Source organism: Heptranchias perlo, chromosome 11, assembly GCF_035084215.1.
Source record: "Heptranchias perlo isolate sHepPer1 chromosome 11, sHepPer1.hap1, whole genome shotgun sequence".
NCBI classification, from domain to species: domain Eukaryota; kingdom Metazoa; phylum Chordata; class Chondrichthyes; order Hexanchiformes; family Hexanchidae; genus Heptranchias; species Heptranchias perlo.
This window is the reverse complement of record NC_090335.1, coordinates 12,168,211-12,190,576: the sequence shown is the minus strand read 5'-3', so window position 1 is coordinate 12,190,576 and position 22,366 is coordinate 12,168,211. Positions and strand designations below refer to the sequence as shown.

Sequence of the window (22,366 nt, the reverse complement as noted above, 5' to 3'; positions counted from 1 at the left end):
ATTCACTCCCTTCACCACCGGCGCACCGGGGCTGCAGTGTGTACCGTCCACAGGATGCACTGCAGCAACTCCCCAAGGCTTCTTCAACAGCACCTCCTAAACTCATGACCTCTACCACCTAGAAGGACAAGGGCAGCAGGCACATGGGAACAACACCACCTGCATGTTCCCCTCCAAGTCCACACCATCCCGACTTGGAAATATATCGCCGTTCCTTCATCGTCGCTGGGTCAAAATCCTGGAACTGCCTACCTAACAGCATTGTGGGAGAACCTTCACCACACGGACTGCAGCGGTTCAAGAAGGCGGCTCACCACCACCTTCTCAAGGGCAATTAGGGATGAGCAATAAATGCTGGCCTCGCCAGCAACATCCACATCCCATGAACAAAAAAAAAAATGGAGAAATTGTAGTCTGGGGATGACAGGGTGCACAATGGGGTAGAGGGGAATGGATACTATGGGGGCAGCTGACATGGATTCAATCGATGGTGGTGGGACAACAGGAAGCAATGGGGTCAAGTGGTGATGGCCCCTGGCTGCCTTGGCACGTCATAGGAGGGATAGGGAGATAGGGTGGGGTACAATAGAGCGGTAGCAGTGCATACAATGAGGGGGAGGGGGTAGGGTGCAGAAGGAACAAATGTGGGGGAGTGGGAAAGGTGGTGGGGATGATAGTAGGTGATGGGGGGTTAGGGTGAGGATGCCCCTGGTTGCCTGTAGCTAGGGGTGGGGGATGGAGGAGTAAGGCAGACCAGAAACAACAGTAACAGGGGAAAAGGAGATAAGGGGTTTAGCAGATAGATCAAAAGGGTAGAGGGAACATTAGGAGTAAGGGGAGCAGACAGTGGTTAGGAGAAGGGGTAAAAGACAAGATGACGTTGAGGGAGATGGGACAGCATTGGAAGCAAACTGCATGCCTAATTTTCCCTTCATCTGCCACTGGAAAATGCAGCCTGCAGCCTTCAATGACTCTGCTTCACACCACCCACCACATACCCCAAACAAACATAGACACAGAGGGGCACACAAACAGCACTAAACAATGGTCACAAAGAGAAACGAAAAAGTAAGGGACAGAGATATAAAAGAACAAGATAGAGACACAAACAGGAATGTGCCAGATTTTGGTGTTTGTAAACTAAACCCCTGCTTTGTAACTGAGGTGGTAGAGGTTGTGGGTTTGGGAGGTGCTGTCGAAGAAGCCTTGGTGAGTTGCTGCAGTGCATCCTGTGGATGGTACACACTGCAGCCACGATGCACCGGTGGTGAAGGGAGTGAATGTTTAGGGTGGTGGATGGGGTGCCAATCAAGCGGGCTGCATTGTCCTGGATGGAGTCGAGCTTCTTGGGTGTTGTTGGAGCTGCACTCATCCAGGCAAGTGGAGAGTATTCCATCACACTCCTGACTTGTGCTTGTAGATGGTGGAAAGGCTTTGGGGAGTCAGGAGGTGAGTCACTCGCCACAGAATACCCAGCTTCTGACCTGCTCTTGTATCTATTTACTTGATGGCTGGGACAGCGGTAGTGCACACCTAACAGCCTGAAAGGGCTAAGAGCAGGTTAGGTCACAATCTAAGCTCCCGTATCTTGGCTCCTGCCACACCCCCCGCTTCACCCCACAACAATGCTGCCAGACCAGACCCCGCTCCTGTTCTCCCGGATCCCAGGACCCAGCCCCCAATACTCCTGCATCCCACGATGACCCCAATGCTCCTAGATCTCTCCCCCAGCGTTCCTGGGACTTGCCCCAATCGTCCCGCATACCCCCCAGATCTCAGGATCTCCCATCAAGTACTGCCAGATCCTGTATCCCCCAATAGGGATACATCAGTGGCATAACACTCCTGTGCTGATAACACAATGTATCCTCTGACTGCCCAATGCCATATATACATTTACTGATTTTCTGAAACTCAAAACATGAATTGGATCAATTCCTGACTAAGCAGAGGGAAGTGGGTCTTGGGCTTGGGAGTGGGAAAGGAGAAAAATGCCCAAGAGGCCATTTGTCATTTGTACCGTCTCATGTAAAATGTCAGCAACTAATTTACATACCGAACAGCACCATCCACAGAAACAAATCTCAATTGTTTCAACACAATACTTTATTGACAGTACAAATATGCCCCCACTTTATTGACTTTCTACATCAAAATACTTGAAAGATACAAAGAGTTTTCTTGATTCAAATAAAAACATACACTACTTATGGATGCTTTCCCCTTTAACTTTAAAAATAGGCTGCCATATAAAATATTCTGGCCTTTGAAAGGGAAAATAATACCACCACTCCGGCCTCTCTCAGTTCTTAATGACTGATGGCCAAGGCTACACCTTGGAACGACTCACTTGGTTGGAATCTCTCTAGTATCTAGTTTAGTCAGCGTTATTCACGGCCTTGTTGCTCTATTCACTCTTGTCTTCATTCTGGTAATGTCGATACTCCGGCTTTAGCTCCCATGTATTCTTGTGGGTCCCTTTTACATTGTAGATACCAATCTCTCTCAAAATTTCCTTTAGATAGGTCTGTGGCGAAGGAAGGAAAACAGAAAATAGTTAACTCCTGCACCAGAAGTTGCGTATTTTACAACGTAATAGTTTAATATTGACAATCCCCCGCCCACCCAGCTGGATATCTGATCTTCCACATGTGAACATGTTCGATTTCTCGCACGTAACCAAACTTTTCCAGGCCTTCATGACCTGACCCAACCCAGCTCTCCAGGCAGCATGCACTATAACAGTCTTATTGTGTTATACTTACAAACTGCCTCAAATGTAAAATTATCATGATTGTGTTTAAATCCTTCCGTGGCCTCGCTCCTCCCCACCTGTTTAACCTCCTCCAGCCCCACATCCGCTCAGAACTCTCTGTTCCTCTGACTCCAGCTTCTGGTGCACCCCCACCCTTTTGCCGACTGTACTTTCAGCCGCCTAGGCCCCACAGTCTGAAATTCCCTTTCTAAATCTCTCCACCTTCAAGACCCTCCTTAAAATCATCTCTTTTACCAAGCTTACTGTCACCCCCTATAATTGCTCCTTTAGATCAGCGCCCGTTTTTTTTTTTTAACACCTCAGTGAAGCATCTTAGGATGTGCTTCTACGTTGAAGGCACAACATAAATGCAAGTTGTTGTTGCTATTTTCATCTCAAACACTCGGTTCCTGTAGTACTGACCGTCCGCCACTAAGTGGCGCAAGCATCTTATACAATCTCTTAGGCAAAATTACGATTCAGTTAGTTGTTGATGGAGTCTAACTCTGAATATGAAACAAGTAGCAGACAGCACTATTCATTTTTGGATCATCTTTGGTCCCAATTGGTGAAAGTGGTGGATACATTTTCAAATATACAAATCTGGATTGTTCGGCATCCAAGCAACGAGCTAGTAAGTTTTAGAAAGTAAATTCAAACCCTGATCTTGGATGACAAATCCCATTCCATTACTATTTATTATTTGAATCCCCCCCCCACCCAAAAAAATATATTAAACCCGTTTAGCATTTATTTCTCTTAGTAACAGATTAGTGGGAAAATTTTATAAAACCAATTATCTATATTTAAAAAAATCTCCAAATGGTGCAGCCAGTCTCTTTTGCCGCTGTAAGAATAATTTTTGCTGAAGGGAGACAGAGGGTGGGGACTTATCTGTCTGAGACAGGGAGACGGCAGACCAGACTTGGCCAGGTCAAGCCAATTGGAGGGAGGCCAGGCAGGCAGAGAGCTGGGCAGCAAATGGTCATGAATCACTGTGGAAGGGACAGAGATGGGAGCAATGCTGTCTCGCTGTGTTTGTGCTGTTGAGTCATGCAAGAGAGATGGCTGCATTGTGGAGTGCTGGCAACTTCATGTGCCTAACAAACAATTCAATTCCTCACTTCACTTGGTAGCTTCAAGCTTCGACTCAGTTATTAGGATTTATGCTGATTAGGAAATTTAACTGTAAAAAAAAAATGTGATTGTTCTGGCTCTGGCAGAAAACACTATATAACAATGTACATGTGCCTCTCCAAGAAAACAGGGGTGAACTGCAAGGGCATGCTGTGGACTCCCAAAAGTTTTAGTGTTAAATCTGAGGACATTTCCAAATCGTGGGGCTTTGAGCAATGGGCAAACACCCATTCTCACAAATGAAAACCGTAAATTTTCAGGTTATGAATATTAAAAGACAGTACAAAGTGTGGCATTTTTGACACATTTGCAAAGACAGCAAATTGCATTATAATGAAAGCCTAATACATTTGCAATTATATCACCCGAGGCCACTACGGAAGAAGCTCCACAAGGACCGTGTGCTTTAAATCCAGTAAGTGGCTCTGGTAGATTTTGAGCTGCGTATCGTTCCCCTCTACTTACAACCGGCTGCTTGGTGATGTCCACTAGGTCCTTGATGTTGTAGTACTGGTGCTTCTCAAATGCTGAAAACAGCATGTCCAGCACTTGCTGCCTATCAGCTCGGGCACGCTTCCCATCTTCCTTCTTCTTCCTCTCATATTCAATCTAATGAAAAACGCAGTGTTAGTAAACAAGTGCTCATAATGTGCACGCATTAAACACTACAGTATAGAACCATAGAATGGTTACAGCACAAAAAGAGGCCATTCGGCCCACCGAGCCCGTGCCGGCTCTTTGTAAGAGCAATCCAGTTAGTCTTATTCCCCCGCTCTTTCCCCGTAGCCCTGCAAATTTTTTCTCTTCAAGTATTTAATCCAATTCCTTTTTGAAAGCCATGACTGAATCTGCTTCCATCAACCTTACAGGCAGCGCATTCCATATCATAACTACTCACTGCGTAAAAAAGTTTTTCCTCATGTCGCCTTTGGTTCTTTTGTCAATCACCTTAAATCTGTGTCCTCTGGTTCTCGACTCTACTACCAATGGGAACAGTCCCATAACTGTCAGTCCACCCAACCCACCATCATCATCGCCAGCCATGCCCGTGAGGGTCCTAACACCCGTCCTTGCACAACAAGGAGCAGCAAGATGTCAGTAATACCCAACAGTACATCAAAACATCGCTCTGCAAGTGTAGGTCCAGATTGTGTGAACAAAATGTACTGTGCCTGAATCGGAAGTGCAAACGAAACAAGTTAATAAACTTTAAAAAGACACTAACAGAACTTCACTTTCTTTTATACATTAAGTCTCTCTCCTCGCCCAAAAGCACGGACTCATGCTGCGCTAGTTACTTGGGAGATCATTGTTCAATAGTACCTCAACCATGCAGACATTAATGTGTGAGTCTGCACAAGTATGCATCTATACCAACAACTTGTATTTATATAGTGCCTTTAATGTAGAGAAACATCCCAAGGGGTCTTAAAGACGAGGGAGGTGAGAGGCAGAGGGGTTTAGGGAGGGAATTCAGAACCTGAGCCAAGTTCTGTTGGGGAAGGTTCTGCTGCCGATGCTGATTCGAAGGGATGGACAAGAGACCAGAGTCAGAGGAATGGAGAGTTCTGGGAAGGGGGGTGTAGGGCTGGAGGAGGTTATAAAGAAAGAGAGAGGCAAGACCACAAAGGGATTTAAAGACAAGGATGAGAATTTTAAAATTGAGATAATAGGGAATCTATGGGAGCCAATGGTGGTCAGTGAGGCAGGGGTCATTGGTGAGTGGGACTTGGTGCAGAACAGGATACGGCCACAGCAGGGACTTGCATGAGCAGAAGTTTACAGAGGGTGGAGGATGGGAGACTAGCATGGAGAGCGTCGAGGTGGTTGGGTCTAGAGTAACAAAGGCAGGGATGAGGGTTTCAGCAGCAGATGGGTTATAGTAGGGGTGGGGGATGTTGTAGAGGTGGAAGTAAGCAGTCTTTGTGTTGGAGAAAATATGGGTTAGAAGCTCAGCTCACGGTCAGAGAACGCTGAGGACAATTGGCTTCAACATGAGATAGTGGCTGGGGAGGGGGGGTGGAACTGGTGACAAGAGTACAAAGTTTGCATCGGAGGCCGAAGGTGATGGCTTCAGTCTTCCCAAAGTTGAACTGGAGGAAATTGCAGCTCATCCAAGACTGGAAGTCAGGCAAGCAATCTGACCGTAACAGAGGCAGCGGAGGGGTCAAGAGAGGCAGTGCTGAAGTAGAGCTGAGTGTTGTCAGTATACACGTGGAAGTAGATCCACGGATGATGTCGCCAAGGGGCAGCATGTAGATGAGGAAGAGGACGTTATCAAGGATAGACCCTTGGGGGCCTCCAGAGGTAACAATGCGTAGGTGGGAAGAGAAGCTATTGCCAGATAGGTAAGAGTGGAACCAAGTGAGGGCAGTTCTACATGAACTCAACAGAGGCGGAGAGGCACTGGAGGAGAATGGTGTGGTTGACGTGTCAAAGGTTGAAAGCTGTAGAGAGGTTGAGGACGAGGAGGGGAAATAATGCACCATGGTCAGTTACAGATGATATAGCTGGGGGGGTGGGGGGGGAAACCTGATTCAAACATGAGGTTGCAGGAAAGATGAGCATGGATTTGGGAGGCGACAACACATTCAAAGACTTTACAGAGGAAGGGGAGATTGAAGATGGGGCGGTAGTTTGCAAAGACAGAAGGATCGTAGGTGGGTTTTTTCCAGAAGTGGCCAATGATGGTGAACAGTATCCAATGATGGTGGCCAATGATGGTGAAGGAGGACAGTATCTGAGAAGAGGGGATCTTTTACAATATCAGCTGGCAATGGGGGCCAGGAAAGGAAGTTGGGTGGACAGTTTAATGGGAATAGGGTCAAGGGAGCAGGTCCGGGGTCTCATGTATGAGATGAGCTTGGAGAGGGCATGAGGGGAGATAGAAGAGAAACTAGAGAGAGGCACGGGTTCAGGGCTAGGCCAGGGGGTAGCCTAGGGGAGGATTAGCTTGGTGGGCACATGGAAGGGAAGAATTCTGCATAGGCAGACTATTCAACCACAGGGGGGGGCATCACAGCCTCACTGCTGTGCACCCCCTCCCCCACAAAATGCTCCAGTGAAGAAGACAGCCTTGCATTTTCAGGGAAAGCCAGAATGCAAAATTCAGAGATTGGTATGAGAGCTCTGCTCCGGGGCCATCCAGAAAGTATGTATATTTTGGTTTTGATTTCCCCCATCCCAATCCTATGCTTCTCCTAACTTCCGCCGCAAAGCAATGCACTTTTGACCTCTGTCCCTCCACAACGTAAAATAATTCATGCCTTAACTAACACAGCTTTTTATTTCAATTCAGGTAAAACGTGGATTTAATAAAATATAACAAAAGAGATTAACGTTAAGACAGAGGTAATCTTAACTTCTGCCTGGGAGATTGAAAATAGCATTGTGTGCTTTGGTAAGATAGCATTGTGTCCCTTGTACACTTTGGTATGCATTTGCAACCTCCGACCATCACACACACACACATAAATGCACCCTTACTTTATACATACTTTATTGACCGCCCCTCTGTTAATCATATAGCACAAAAGGAGGCCATTTGGCCCATCATTCCTGTGCTGGCTCTCTGAAAGAGCTGTCTAATTAGTCCCACTCCCCTGTTCTTTCCCCATAGCCCTGCATTCTTTTCCTTGTTAAGTAGATATCCAATTCCCTTTTGAAAGTTATTACTGAATCTGCTTCCACCACCCTTTCAGGCAGCAACTCACTGAGTTAAAAAAAAAAATTCTCCTCAATTCCCACCTTGCTTTCTTGGAAATGATCTTAAATCTGTGTTCTCTGGTTACTGATCCTCCTGCCATCCTCCTTATTTACTCTATCAAAACCGTTCATGATTTTGAACACCTCTATTAAATTTTCCCATAACCTTCTCTGCTGTAAGGAGAACAATCCCAGCTTCTCCAGATAACTGAAAGCCCTCATCCCTGGTATTATTCTAGTAAATCTCTGCACCCTCTCCAAGGCCTTGATGTCCTTTCTAAAGTGTGGTACCCAGAATTGGACAAATTACTCCAACTGGGGCCTAACCAGTGATTTATAAAGGTTTAGCATAACTTCCTTACTTTTTTTTATTCTATGCCTTGATTTATACAACCAAGGATTTTAACAGCTTCATCAACTTGTCCTGCCACCTTCAAAGATTTGTGGATGCGAACCCTCAGGTCTCTCTGTTCCTGCACCCCTTTAAAATTGTACCATTTAATTTATATTGCCTCTCTTCATTTTTCCTTCCAAAATGCATCACTTCACACTTCTCTGCATTAAATTGTGTCTGCCCATTTCACCAGTCTGTCTGTGCCCTCCCAAAGTCTGTTACTATCCTCCTCACTGTTTAACACAGACTCAGTGCTTGTAGGTCCTGGTAAATCTGTATTTTGTTGCTGCTGATGGGCTGATAACATGTTTCAATTTGGTTAGTAAACAAATCAGACTTACATTGTACTGATGGTTTGCTACAGGCTTATAATTTGTTGTTACAGCTTTATCCAGTTGTTGGGAGAGACGGAATGGTTTGGATGATTCTTCAATTTGCATTCTGGGGAAGGGAAGGAAGTAAAATCAGTGCGTTAGAATACATTGGTTATCTAAGGAAATTGGTCTATTAAACGGTGCAAGAGTGCTTTCAACACCTGTTTTTAAATTTCAGTACACTATATATCATGGTATTATAGTAGATACAGCACAGGAGGAGGCCATTCTGCCCACTGTGCTTGTGCCTGCTCTTTGAAAGCTATCCAATTAGTCCCATAGCCCTGTAAATTTTTTCCCTTCAAGTATTTGTCTTCAAGTAATTCCCTTTTGAAAGTTACTATTGAATCTGCTTCTGGCACCCTTTCAGACAGTGCATTCCAGATCATTACAACTCGATGCGTTAAAAAAAAATGTTTCCTCATGTTGCCTCTGGCTCTTCTGCTGATCACCTTAAATCTGTGTCCTCTGGTTACTGACCCTTCTGCCATGGGAAACAGTTTCTCCTTATTTACTCTATCAAAACCGATCATGATTTTGAACACCTCTATGAAACCTCTCCTTAACCATCTCTGTTCTGAGAACAACCCCAGCTTCTCCATCTCTCAACAGAACTGAAGTCCCTCATCCCTGGTACCATTCTAGTAAATCTCTTCTGCACCATCTCTAAGGCCTTGACATCCTTCCTAAAGTGTGGTGCCCAGAATTTAACACAATACTCCAGCTGAGGCTAAACCAGTGTTTTATGAAGGTTTAGCATAACTTCCTTTCTTTTGTACTCTATGCCTCTATTAATAAAGCCCAGGATCCCATATGCTTTTTAACAACCTCCTCAACTTGTCCTGCCACCTTCAAAGATTTGTCAATGTGCACCCCCAGGTCTCTCAGTTCCTGCACTCCCTTTAAAATTGCCTCTCCTCATTTTTCTTACCAAAATGTATCACTTCACACTTCTCTGTGTTAAATTTCATCTGCCATGTATCTGCCCATTTCACCAGTCTGTCTAGGTCCTCCTGAAGTCTGTTACCATCCTTCACATTGTTTACTACATTTCTGAGTTTTGTGTCATCTGCAAACTTTGAAATTATACCCTGTATACTCAAGTCAAGGTCATTAATATATATCAAAAAGAGCAGTGGTCCTAATACTGACCCCTTGGGAAAGCCACTGTATACTTCCCTCTAGTCTGAAAAACAACCGTTCACCACAACTCTCTGCTTTCTGTCCTTTAGCCAATTTTGTATCCACGCTGCCACTGTCCCTTTAATCCCATGGGTTCTAATTTTGCCAACAAGTGTATTATGTGGTACTTTATCAAATGCCTTTTGAAAGTCCATATACACAACATCAACATTGGTAAAAGGAATCAGATGTACTGAATTATAAATGAGAAAGTAAGTAAAGAGCGTGACTGATTAAGGCCCTTCCAACAGTCCGGGTTAATGTTTTGAATCATTCCCGCCTCCCTTGTCACCTTTCATGGCTCACACTATTCAGGGGTGCACACTGGTGTGCCAGACCTCTGCCAAAGCCACTGTCGAGTTTGGATGTGCCTGAAAGTGGCCGGGTTGATTGGCCCTCTACATTTCTCTCCTTTCACATCTCTTCCTCCTGGAATGGCTGAGACAGTGAAGGGGGAACCCACAAACTCACCCCCTGGTGGCACCACCATTCGCAAACAATCTTAGACAAAAGTAGATATGAGAAGTGTTCACACTTGCACTGCAAAACTAACCTCCTTGGGTGTACAGTGTTTGTACAAGCCATGTTTATGTGCTGTGTCGAAAGTTGACGGATCACCTAGAATTACCCCCAGCTCCTCTAAGCCAAGGTTACATAAACCGGGGGCCGGGGTCTGAAAGTTGCTGAAGATTTAAACAAAACCTTAATTTTGCTCATTTTGGGGTGTGGTCCCACTGGCTCTGCTAGCCCTCAGTATTTTCTATTCTTCGTACGTGAACTTGGACTGGGGGAATATTTGACCATGGGCATGGTGCCATCATCCATGTGTACACTTTCCAGCAGGGATCACTGAATAAAGATCAGGTGCGAGACCTGGCAAACATTTCCCTTTGTTGGGCCAGAGATGTTCTCGATCTATTTTTATTCAGAGACCCACAGTCATGTGCAGACAGGATTGTGCTGAGCTGAGACGTCGTTCCACCCCCTCCCTCACCTGAGGTCAAACTGTCGACGTTGACTGTCTAGCCTCACACATGAAGAACGGCTGCTTAGGTAAGGTGATGGATGGCTGCTGGCAGCTGTGGAATGTACGAAATTAACAAGCAGGAAAAGACCAGCTGTTTCATCAAGCCTACCCCACTCACGGTGGCTGGAGCATCATGACTAGACACTCCCACCCCCCTCCCGCAGCCATGGCAAAAAAAAACAGGAAAAACCCAGGGCTAAAAAGGGAAGAAAATACTCTGGAAAATTCCTCTCCGACCCCGTCAGGCGATCGAAACCAGTTAACCAGCCCCAGTCAAGAACCAGTCCAGCTCCGTCTTGAAGGCACGCAGAGCGTGAGCACACACCGTACCAGCCAGCAAGCAATGCATTCCAGAGGCTCACTGCTCTCAGAGAAAAGAACCACCGCCTAACGTCCAGTTTATTCCTACTCTTACATAGTTTAAACTCATGTCCCCTGGTCCTCCCCAGTCTGTTAAACTGGAATATTCTATCTATAGGCATGCTATCCAGCCTTTTAATTATTTTATAGACTTCCATCAGGTTGCCTCTAGGTCTAAGATGCTCGAAAGTAAATAGACCCAGGTCTTTAATCCTATTGAAATAGCTACGGTTCTTCAAGCTAGGAATCATTCTTGTAGCTCTCATCTGGACCTTTTCCAAGGACACTATATCACTCACCCTGTGAGAGGGCCAAAACTGGGCAGTTGGTAGGAGATGCCACTTGACAGTTGACCTCACCTTGAACACTCATGTCAAAGCACTGAACTTCTTCCTGCACTGCATCCATGTTCATGATGCTGTGCGCCTGGCATTGACTTCATCCAATCCCGCAACCAAAAAGTCGTAGTTAACAGATATGGTTCAGCCTGGAGACATGTTACTGGTGGTGTCCCCCTAGTTGTTACTAGGGATCAGTCCTAGGCCCGCTACTGTTCAGTGTCTTTATTAACAACCTGATGTTGGGAGTATTGGTCAGCAAGTTTGCAGATCACACCAAAATCTGTGCAAGGGTTAAGACAGTACAGGAGTGCAATCAAATGCAAAGAGATTTAGATGCACTAGAAGAGTGGGCCACACATTGGCAAATGGCATTTAACTTTGATAAATGTATTGTCATGCACTACATGGGACCAACACAGAATACACCTATCATTTGCAGGGAACAATACTGAAAGAGAAAAAGATCTTGGTGTTATTGTGCACAGATCAGTGAAGGTCCATGAGCAATGTAGAGTAGCTAAAGCTAATAGGGTATTGGGTTGCATTAGTGGAACCATTCAGTATAAATCAAAGCAGGTTGCTGGTTAGACCGCATCTGGTTTGAGGTACCTTATGAAAGGCTTTCTGAAAGTCCAGGTAATCTACTGAATTTCTCTCATCCCCTACCCTAGCGACTGCCTCAAAAAACTCTAATCATATTTGTAAGGCATGGTCTACTGTTTCCGGAAGCTGTGTTGTGTATTTCTAACGGCCCCTTCTCTGTCCCAGTGATCATAAAGGGCATCTCTTACGATCCTTTCTAGCATCTTCCCAATAATGGATGTCGGGCTGATGGACCTGGCTCTGTTTTATCCCCTTTTTTGAAAATAGGAACCACGGGTGCTAAATTGGGCCGTGTAGCGCCCGTTGTTTCGGCGCTGCACAGCCTCTCTGACATCCAAGATGGCGTCTTGTATGCATACGCACGTTTCCAGCGTGACGTACACTAGACGCCATCTTGGTATAGAAATTAGTACAGGCGCAGATAACGAACGCTGGAATCACGTAAAGTAGGGGGAAAATGGCTTCAATCGGTGTACAACGCTGATTTAAAGTGATAGACACCATTTTGGCACTTAACGCTCAACTCAACCCCGACCATCTGAACATGTCTTAGAATGCCTGGAGGACCCCCCACCAGCGCTATTTAAAGGGGCCATGCAGGATTTACAGGTTAGTTGCTGGATTATTGCTTCTGGCTGCCGAAACATTTGTATCTGTTTTTGGAGATCTTCTAGACTTGAATACTAGGACACGGGGACACAGCCTAACATTTAAAGCCAGGACGTGCAGGAGTGAAGTTAGGAAACGCTTCTACATGCAAAGGGTGGGAGAAGTTTGGAACTCTCTTCTGCAAACGGCAGTTGATGCTAGCTCAATTGTGAAAGTTAAATCTGAGATTGATAGATTTCTGTGAACCAAGGGTATTAAGGGATATGGGGCTAAGGTGGGCACATGGAGTTAGGTCACAGGTCCACCATGATCTCATTGAATGGTGGAACAGGTTCGAGGGGCTAAATGCCACTGCCACTTGCTGCCTCCTGATATGCGCCACCTTCTCCTGCAAGAAAGCGGGACGTGTGCCTGGGTGATGTGCCTGTTATGGTTGAATAGCTGCCAGTGTGTGTGTCCTGTAGATGATACTTATGTTCCAGATAAGGGGTGCTTAGTATTAAATAGCATTATTAATATTAAAATAGATAGTAATGTCATCGTGGATAAATTAGGAAACCTCAGAATTGATAGGGCTCCAGGTCGGGATAATATCCACACAAGGGTGATTAAAGAGATGGGACAGGTGCTGTGTGTTGTGGATGGGCGGCTTGAAACAGTGGTAATGTGTAACGGTGAGAGGAAGCATCTGATTGGAAGAGTTGAGTACTGATGGAAAGAGTTTGTTGGTATGTGGGTGATGGGAGGTGTAGTGTGTGGTGCAGTTGGTGGGAGATGCCACTTGACAGTTGACCTCACTTACCTTGACCACTCATGTCAAAGCATTGAACTTCTTCCTGCACTGCATCCATGTTCATGCCTCCTATGCCCTTTGGATAATGTCTGGATGGCCTTGTGCACCCCCCCACCCCCACCCCCAACCAACCTCCATGTGAATATAGGATGTCCCTCCTTCTGTCCACCTCTTGCACCAAAGTCTCCAGTGCATCAGCAGAGAACCTTGGTGCAAGCACTCTCGCAGACCTGGTACCAACTCAGATCGGCAGATTGGTGAGGTCTGGCACGCAGATTGGAGGATGTGGGATTTAGTAGTGCGCAACTTTTATTCAATGTTTTAACATAATTCATCAGTGTGTAAACATAGGGATGGGACCTGCATCTGTGTTTTACGTGTGCGATGTCTGATCTCCGTTCAGACTCTGCAGAGAGTAGACTGTTATTGTCAGCAAATAACAGGTACCAGCTACCTGTAAGATCTTGAAGAAACATCCTCCCTTTAAGAGGTTGAGCTCCCTCTGGTGATGGAAAGTGCAAATTGAATTGATTTCACGTGCAAGGCCCGGAAAGGAAGGCTGATTGCAGGTAAATCTTCGGTTGGGCTGAAACTGTCTGTGCAGGGGCCATTGGGCGCGGGGTAATGGCACATGATGCTACCTGCGCCCAAAAACGGCCCCTATCCAATTTTCCCCCTACATGAGCTAACTTCCAGTCTAAGGGAACTATCCCTGACTACTGAACTATTGAAGATGCAGTCAAGGGCCTCACACAGCACCTGTCCCATCTCTTTAATCACCCTTGTGTGGATATTATCCCGACCTGGAGCCCTATCAATTCTGAGGTTTCCTAATTTATCCACGATGACATTACTATCTATTTTAATATTAATAATGCTATTTAATACTAAGCACCCCTTATCTGGAACATAAGTATCATCTGCAGGAGTATGGATTGATGCAAAATAGTCATTTAGCAGCTCTGCCATAACCTGAGAATCAGTTTGAATCTGCCCTACAGTATCCTTCAGTGGCCCTATGCTGTCCTTAATGCTGACATAGATGAAAAAGCTTTTGCTATTACTGCCACAATTACACACCATCTTCTTTTCCAGAGATTTCTTGGCTGATTTTGTCTCCCTCAATTGCATGTGATAGTTGTCCCTGTTCTCCTGTGAGTTAAATTCCTTAAGTGTGTAGAATGCCTTGTGTCTCAATCTGATTTGCCTCTGAACATTGCTTTTCAAGCATAATTGTTTTCTTTTAACCTTTGGGACATACATGGCTTCGTTGTGTTGAGAACAGAACCCATTTGTCCTCGGTATCTGATTGCCTATTTAGTAGGGTTGCCCAGCCCATTTTTTCCAGATCTTCAGCCATTCCATACCTCAGGCAGAGTCAGTGTCTTTACGAGAGATGGGTGGGGGGGAAGCAAAACACTGTAAAGGAACCTTTCCATTTCTTTCCTGTCATTTAAGTAAGGATTTGTATGAGGAAGTCAGTTCAGAAGTTTGTCAAAGGCCAGGTTCTGTTTTCCAGTGTGCTGTGTCACAGATTTACAGCCACAGTCCCCTCTTTTGGGGAGATCATGATCTTGACCATCATGTCAGGAAAAGCCCAGGTATTCCCCTTGAGAAGCACGGTTCCCCTCTGCTACGTTAGAGCGGCTCATGAGCATCAGAGGAACCTGTCTGTCTGCTTGGTCTGATAGCTGTACGCTTGTCCATAGCATCTTACAGCACAGGAGGCCGCCATTCGGCCCGTCGTGCCTGTGCCGGCTCTTTGAATGAGCTGTCCAATTTAGTCCCACACCCCTGCTTTCTCCCCATAACCCTGCAAATTAGTCCTCTTCAAGTACATGTCCAATTGCCTTTTGAAAATTCCTATTAAATCTGCTTCCACCACCCTTCCAGGCAGTGCGTTCTAGATCCGAACAACCCTCAGTGAAAATATTTCTCCTCATTTCCCCTCTAGTTCTTTTGGCAATCATTTTAAATCTATGGCCTCTGGTTACCGACCCACTTGCCAGAGGAAACAATTTCTCCCTACTTGCTCTATCAAAGCCCAATATAATTTTGAATACTTCTATTAAATCTCCCCTGCTCTGAGAACAATCCCAGCTTCTCCAATCTCTCCACATAACTGAAGTCCCTCATCCCTGGTATCATCCTGGTAAACATCCTCTGTACCCTCTCCAAGGCCTTGACATCATTCCTAAAGTGTGGTGCCCAGAACTGTACGTAATACTCCAGCTGAGGCCTAACCATTGATCTAGAAAGGTTTAGCATGACTTTCTTGTTTTTGTATTCAATGCCCCTATTTACAAAGCCAAGTATCCCATATGCTTTCTTAACTGCCTTATCAACTTGCCCTGCTACCTTCAAAGATTTGTGAATGTGCACCACCAGGGCCCTCTGCTCTTGCACCCCCTCAAAACAGTACTAATTAGATTATACTGCCTCTCATTGTTGTTCTCCCAAAGTGCATCACTTCACACTTATCCGCATTAAACTGCATCTGCCATGTGTCTGCCCATTTCACCAATCTGTCTCTGTCCTCCTGAAGTCTGCTACTATCCTGCTCACTGTTTACTACGTTGCCAAGTTTTGTATCATCTGCAAACTTCGAAATTGCCCAAGTCCAGGTGATTTATATATAACAAGAAAAGCAATGGTCCTAATACCGATGTCTGGGGGAACCCCACTACATAGAGTCATAGAGTTATACAGCACGGATAGAGGCCCTTCGGCCCATCGTGTCCGCGCCGGCCATCAGCCCTGTCTACTCTAATCCCATATTCCAGCATTTGGTCCGTAGCCTTGTATGCTATGGCATTTCAAGTGCTCATCCAAATGCTTCTTGAATGTTGTGAGGGTTCCTGCCTCCACAACCCTTTCAGGCAGTGAGTTCCAGACTCCAACCACCCTCTGGGTGAAAAAGTTCTTTCTCAAATCCCCTCTAAACCTCCCGCCTTTTACCTTGAATCTATGTCCCCTTGTTATAGAACCCTCAACGAAGGGAAAAAGCTCCTTAGTATCCATCCTATCTGTGCCCCTCATAATTTTGTACACCTCAATCATGTCCCCCCTCAGCCTCCTCTGCTCCAAGGAAAACAAACCCAATCTTCCCAGTCTCTCTTCATAGCTGAAGCGCTCCAGCCCTGGTAACATCCTGGTGAATCTCCTCTGCACCCTCTCCAAAGCGATCACATCCTTCCTGTAGTGTGGCGGCCAGAACTGCACACAGTACTCCAGCTGTGGCCTAACCAGTGTTTTATACAGCTCCATCATAACCTCCTTGCTCTTATATTCTATGCCTCGGCTAATAAAGGCAAGTATCCCATATGCCTTCTTTACCACCTTATCTACCTGTTCCGCCGCCTTCAGGGATCTGTGAACTTGCACACCAAGATCCCTCTGACCCTCTGTCTTGCCTAGGGTCCTCCCATTCATTGTGTATTCCCTTGCCTTGTTAGTCCCTCCAAGGTGCATCACCTCGCACTTTTCCGGGTTAAATTCCATTTGCCACTGTTCCGCCCATCTGACCAACCCATCTATATCGTCCTGCAGACTGAGGCTATCCTCCTCACTATTTACCACCCTACCAATTTTTGTATCATCAGCGAACTTACTGATCATACCTTTTACATTCATATCCAAGTCATTAATGTAGACCACAAACAGCAAGGGACCCAGCACCGATCCCTGTGGTACCCCACTGGCCACAGGCTTCCAGTCACAAAAACAACCTTCGACCATCACCCTCTGCCTTCTGCCACTAAGCCAGTTTTGTATCCAAAGTGCCAAGGCACCCTGGATTCCATGGGCTCGTACCTTCTTGACCAGTCTCCTGTGGGGGACTTTATCGAAGGCCTTACTGATATCCATGTATACCACATCCACTGCGTTACCCTCATCCACACGCCTAGTCACCCCCTCAAAGAATTCAATCAAATTAGTCAGACATGATCTTCCCTTGACAAAGCCATGTTGACTATCCCTGATTAATCCTTGCTTCTCCAAGTGGAGACTAATTTTGTCCTTCAGAATTTTTTCCAATAATTTTCCTACCACTGATGTTAGGCTCATAGTTCTCTCCAGTCTGAAAATCATCCATTCACCACTACTCTCTGCCTCCTATCCCATAGCCAAGTTACCACGGTCCCTTTAATATCATGTGCTTCTATTTTCTGAATAAGTCTGTTATGTAGTACTATATCATATGTCTTTTAAAGTCCATATACACATCATCTACTGCACTACCTTCATCAACCCTCTCTATTACTTAATCAAAGAACTCAATCAAGTTAGTCAGACACGATTTGCCGTTAACAAATCCGTACTGCCTGTCCCTTATTAATCCACACTTCTCCAAGTGAGAATTAAATTTGTCCTTGACAATGGCCTCCAGTAGTTTTCCCATCACTAATGTTAGACTGACTGGCCTGTAGTTACCAGGTTTATCCCTCTTCCCCTTTTGAATAGGGGTGTAACATTTGCAATCCTCCATCATCTGGCAACACTCCCATATTCAAGGATGATTGAAAGATTGTGGTCAGAACTTCTGCTATCTCCACCCTAGCTTCCCTCAGAAACCTAGGATGCATCACATCTGGACTGGGTGACTTGTTAAATAGGTTGACATCATCAAAGTTAGCACATCCTTTCACTCTATTTTCATCCGATCCAATATCTCTACTCCCTTCTCCTCGACTGCGACATTAACTTCATCCTCTTCTTTTGTGAAGACATATGCAAAGTACTCATTCAGTACCTCAGCCATGCCCTCTGCCTCCACAAGAAGATTGACTTTTTTGTCCCGCATCAGTCCCACCATTCCTTTAACTATAACTCAAGCCAGAAAGTGCACACATTCAGGGTAAAGTAGTGTAGCGGTTATGTTACTGGACTAGTAATCCAGTGAGTTCAAATCCCACCATGGCAGTGTGAGAATTTAAATTCAGTTTTTAAAAATCTGGAAATAAAAAGCTGATATCAGTAAAAGTGACCATGACGCTGTTGGATTGTCGTAAAAACCCAACTGGTTCACTAATATCCTTTAGGGAAAGAAACCTGCCGTCCTTACCCAGTCTGGCCTAATTTCCTTGTTGAAAATGAAAGTATAGGTGCTGGGGGCTCAGAGGATTGATGCACCTCCAATCCCCCACCAACATGGTTGATTCTGAACTGCCCTCTGAAGTGGTATCAAATCACTCACCATACGGACTGTAGCAGTCCATGGCGGCGGCCCATCACCACCACCTTCTCAGGACCACTGGGGATGGGCAATTAATGCCGGCCTTGCCAGTGACGCCCACATCCCGAGAATGAATTTAAAACAAATATGGTGAGCATCGAGGAAAATCAAGATTGGCTGTGATGCCCTTCATATTAAACCCACTGGCCCATAAGAACATAAGAAATAGGAGCAGGAGTAGGCCATCCGGCCCCTCGAGCCTGCTCCGCCATTTAATAAGATCATGGCTGATCTTCAACCTCGAATCCACTTTCCCACCCGATCCCCAAATCCCTTGATTCCCTGAAGAGTCCAAAAATCTATCGAGCTCATTCTTGAATATACTCAACGATTGAACATCTACAGCCCTCTGGGGGAGAGAATTCCAAAGATTCACCACCCTCAGTGAAGGAATTCCTCCTCATCTAATCAAGGACAGTCAGCACGGATTTGTTAAGAGGAAGTCATGTCTGACTAACTTGAATGAATTTTTTGAGGAGGTGACAAGGAGGATCGATGAAGGTAGCGCAATTGATGTAGTCTACATGGATTTTAGCAAGGCTTTTGACAAGGTCCCACATGGCAGATTGGCCAAAAAAGTAAAGGCCCATGGGATCCAAGGGAATGTGGCAAATTGGATCCAAAATTGGCTCAGTGACAGGAAGCAAAGGGTAATGGTCGATGGGTGTTTTTGCGACTGGAAGGCTGTTTCCAGTGGGGTGCCGTAGGGCTAGGTACTAGGTCCTTTGCTTTGTGTGGTATACATTAATGATTTGGACTGAAACGTAGGGGGCATGATTAAGAAATTTGAGGCTGACGCAAAGATAGGCCGTGTGGTTGATAGTGAGGAGGAAAGCTGTAGACTGCAGGAAGATATCAATGGACTGGTCAGATGGGCAGAAAAGTGGCAAATGGAGTTCAATCTGGAGATGTGTGAGGTGATGCATTTGGAGAGAGCAAACAAGGCAAGGGAATACACAATAAATGGGAGGATACTGAGAGGTGTAGAGGAAGTGAGGGACCTTGGAGTGCATGTCCACAGATCCCTGAAGGTAGCAGGAAGGTAGATAAGGTGGTAAAGATGGCATACGGGATACTTTCCTTTATTAGCCGAGGCATAGAATATAAAAGCAGGGATGTTATGCTGGAACTGTATAAAACACTAGTTGGGCCATAGCTAGAGTACTGCATACAGTTCTGGTCACCACATTACAGGAAGGAAGTGTACAAAATTATGAGGGGCCTAGATAGAGTGGATAGGAAGGATCTATTTCCCTTAGCGGAGGGGTCAATAACCAGGGGGCATAGATTTAAAGTGATTGGTAGAAGGATTAGAGCGGAAATGCGGAAAAAAAATTCACCCAGAGGGTGGTGGGGGTCTGGAACTCACTGCCTGAGAGGGTGGTAGAGGCAGAAACCCTCAACTCATTTAAAAAATACCTGGATGTGCACCTGAAGAGCCATGACCTGCAGGGCTACGGACCAAACGCGGGAAAGTGGGATTAGGCTGGGTGGCTCGTTTCTCAGCCGCTGCGGACACGATGGGCCGAATGGCCTCCTTCTGTGCCGTAAATTTTCGATGATTCTATGATTCAGTCCTAAATCGCCAACCCCTTATCCTGCGACTATGCCCCTTAGTTCTAAACTCTCCAGCCAGGGGAAACAGCCTCTCCGCATCTACCCTGTCAAGTCCTCTCAGAATTTTATACCTTTCAATGAGATCACCTCTCATTCTTCTAAACTCCAGAGAATACAGGCCTATTCTACTCAATCTTTCCTCATCCCAGGAACCAATCTGGTGAACCTTCATTGCACCGCCTCGAAGTCAAGCATATCCTTCCTTAGGTAATGAGACCAAAACTGTACACAGTACTCCAGGTGTGGTCTCACCAGAGCCCCGTACAATTGTAGCAAGACTTCCTTACTCTTATACTCCAACCCCCTATATGTATAAATGCGTAGGCTTCAAGGAGCTCTTGAAACATTTGCCTGAGGAAGGAGAAAATCTCCGAAAGCTTGTGAATTTAAAATAAAATTGCTGGACTATAACTTGGTGTTGTAAAATTGTTTACAATTGTCAACCCCAGTCCATCACCGGCATCTCCACACCTTGCAATAAAGGTCAACATACCATTTGCCTTCTGAATTGCTTGCTGTACCTGCATGTTAACTTCCTGCATTTCATGGACAAGGACACCCAAATCTCGTGAACACCAACATTCAATAGTTTCTCACCATTTAAAAAATATTCTGTTTTTCTATTTTTCCTACCAAAGTGAATAACCTCACATTTCCCCACATTATACTCCATCTGCCACCTTCTTGCCCACTCACTACAACACTGGCATCTACCAGACAATGTGGAAAATTGCCCAGGGATGTCCTGTCCACAAAAAGCAGGACAAATCCAATCCGGCCAACTACCGCCCCATCAGCCTACTCTCAATCATCAAAGTGATGGAAGGTGTCGTCGACAGTGCAATCAAGCCGCACTTACTCACCAATAACCTGCTCACCGATGCTCAGTTTGGGTTCCGCCAGGACCACTCGGCTCCAGACCTCATTACCGCCTTGGTCCAAACATGGACAAAAGAGCTGAATTCCAGAGGTGAGGAGAGAGTGACTGCCCTGGACATCAAGGCAGCATTTGACCGAGTGTGGCACCAAGTAGCCCTAGTAAACTTGAAGTCAATGGGAATCAGGGGGAAACTCTCCAGTGGCTGGAGTCGTACCTAGCACAAAGGAAGATGGTAGTGGTTGTTGGAGGCCAATCATCTCAGCCCCAGGGCATTGCTGCAGGAGTTCCTCAGGGCAGTGTCCTAGGCCCAGCCATCTTCAACTGCATCATCAATGACCTTCCCTCCATCATAAGGTCAGAAATGGGGATGTTCGCTGATGATTCCACAGATAATGAAGCAGTCCGTGCCCGCATGCAGCAAGACCTGGACAGCATCCAGGCTTGGGCTGATAAGTGGCAAGTAACATTCGCGCCAGACAAGTGCCAGGCAATGATCATCTCCAACAAGAGAGTCTAACCACCTCCCTTTGACATTCAACGGCATTACCATCGCCGAATCCCCCACCATCAACATCCTGGGGGTCACCATTGACCAGAAACTTAACTGGACCTGCCATAAAAATACTGTGGCTACAAGAGCAGGTCAGAGGCTGGGTATTCTGCGGCGAGTGACTCACCTCCTGACTCCATAAAGCCTTTCCACCAACTACAAGGCACAAGTCAGGAGTGTGATGGAATACTCTCCACTTGCCTGGATGAGTACAGCTCCAACAACACTCAAGAAGCTCGACACCATCCAGGACAAAGCAGCCCGCTTGATTGGCACCCCATCTACCACCCTAAACATTCACTCCCTTCACCACCAGCGCATCGGGGCTGCAGTGTGTACCATCTACAGGATGCTCTGCAGCAACTCAACAAGGCTTCTTCGACAGCACCTACCAAACCCACGACCTCTACCACCTAGAAGGACAAGGGCAGCAGGCACATTGGAACAACACCACCTGCACGTTCCCCTCCAAGTCACACACCATCCCGACTTGGAAATATATCGCCGTTCCTTCATCGTCGCTGGGTCAAAATCCTGGAACTCCCTTCTGAACAGCACTGTGGGAGAAATTTCACCGCACGAACTGCAGCGGTTCAAGAAGGCGGCTCACCACCACCTTCTCAAGGGCAATTAGAGATGGGCAATAAATGCTGGCCTTGCCAGCGACGCCCACATCCCATGAACGAATAAAAAAAAAGGATTGTTAAATGAACAGTGCAGAGTCTGAACAAGGAAGTGTAAGTTAGAATAGTGAATTCAATGTCAAATCAGGTACAGAAAGAGAAATAAAGAGAGGGAAAGAA

General features: G+C 45.9%; 2 protein-coding genes across 3 annotated transcripts in view; one reads left to right on the top strand and one right to left on the bottom strand.

Annotated features, from left to right (window-relative positions):
• Positions 1-15,161, top strand: part of tpt1 (tumor protein, translationally-controlled 1) — a 30,546-nt gene extending 15,385 nt beyond the window's left edge. Inside the window, exon 6 of the mRNA XM_067992535.1 lies at positions 15,148-15,161. Coding sequence (XP_067848636.1) covers positions 15,148-15,150 — 3 coding nt within the window. The 3' untranslated portion in view covers positions 15,151-15,161. The remainder of the gene's footprint in view (positions 1-15,147) is intronic.
• Positions 2,085-22,366, bottom strand: part of LOC137327096 (general transcription factor IIF subunit 2) — a 95,683-nt gene continuing 75,401 nt past the window's right edge. For both annotated transcript variants that reach the window (XM_067992530.1, XM_067992532.1), the window contains 3 exons: positions 8,333-8,432; positions 4,358-4,501; positions 2,085-2,527 (listed from right to left, as the gene is read on the bottom strand). In XM_067992530.1, coding sequence (XP_067848631.1) covers positions 2,408-2,527; positions 4,358-4,501; positions 8,333-8,432 — 364 coding nt within the window. In that variant the 3' untranslated portion in view covers positions 2,085-2,407. The remainder of the gene's footprint in view (positions 2,528-4,357; positions 4,502-8,332; positions 8,433-22,366) is intronic.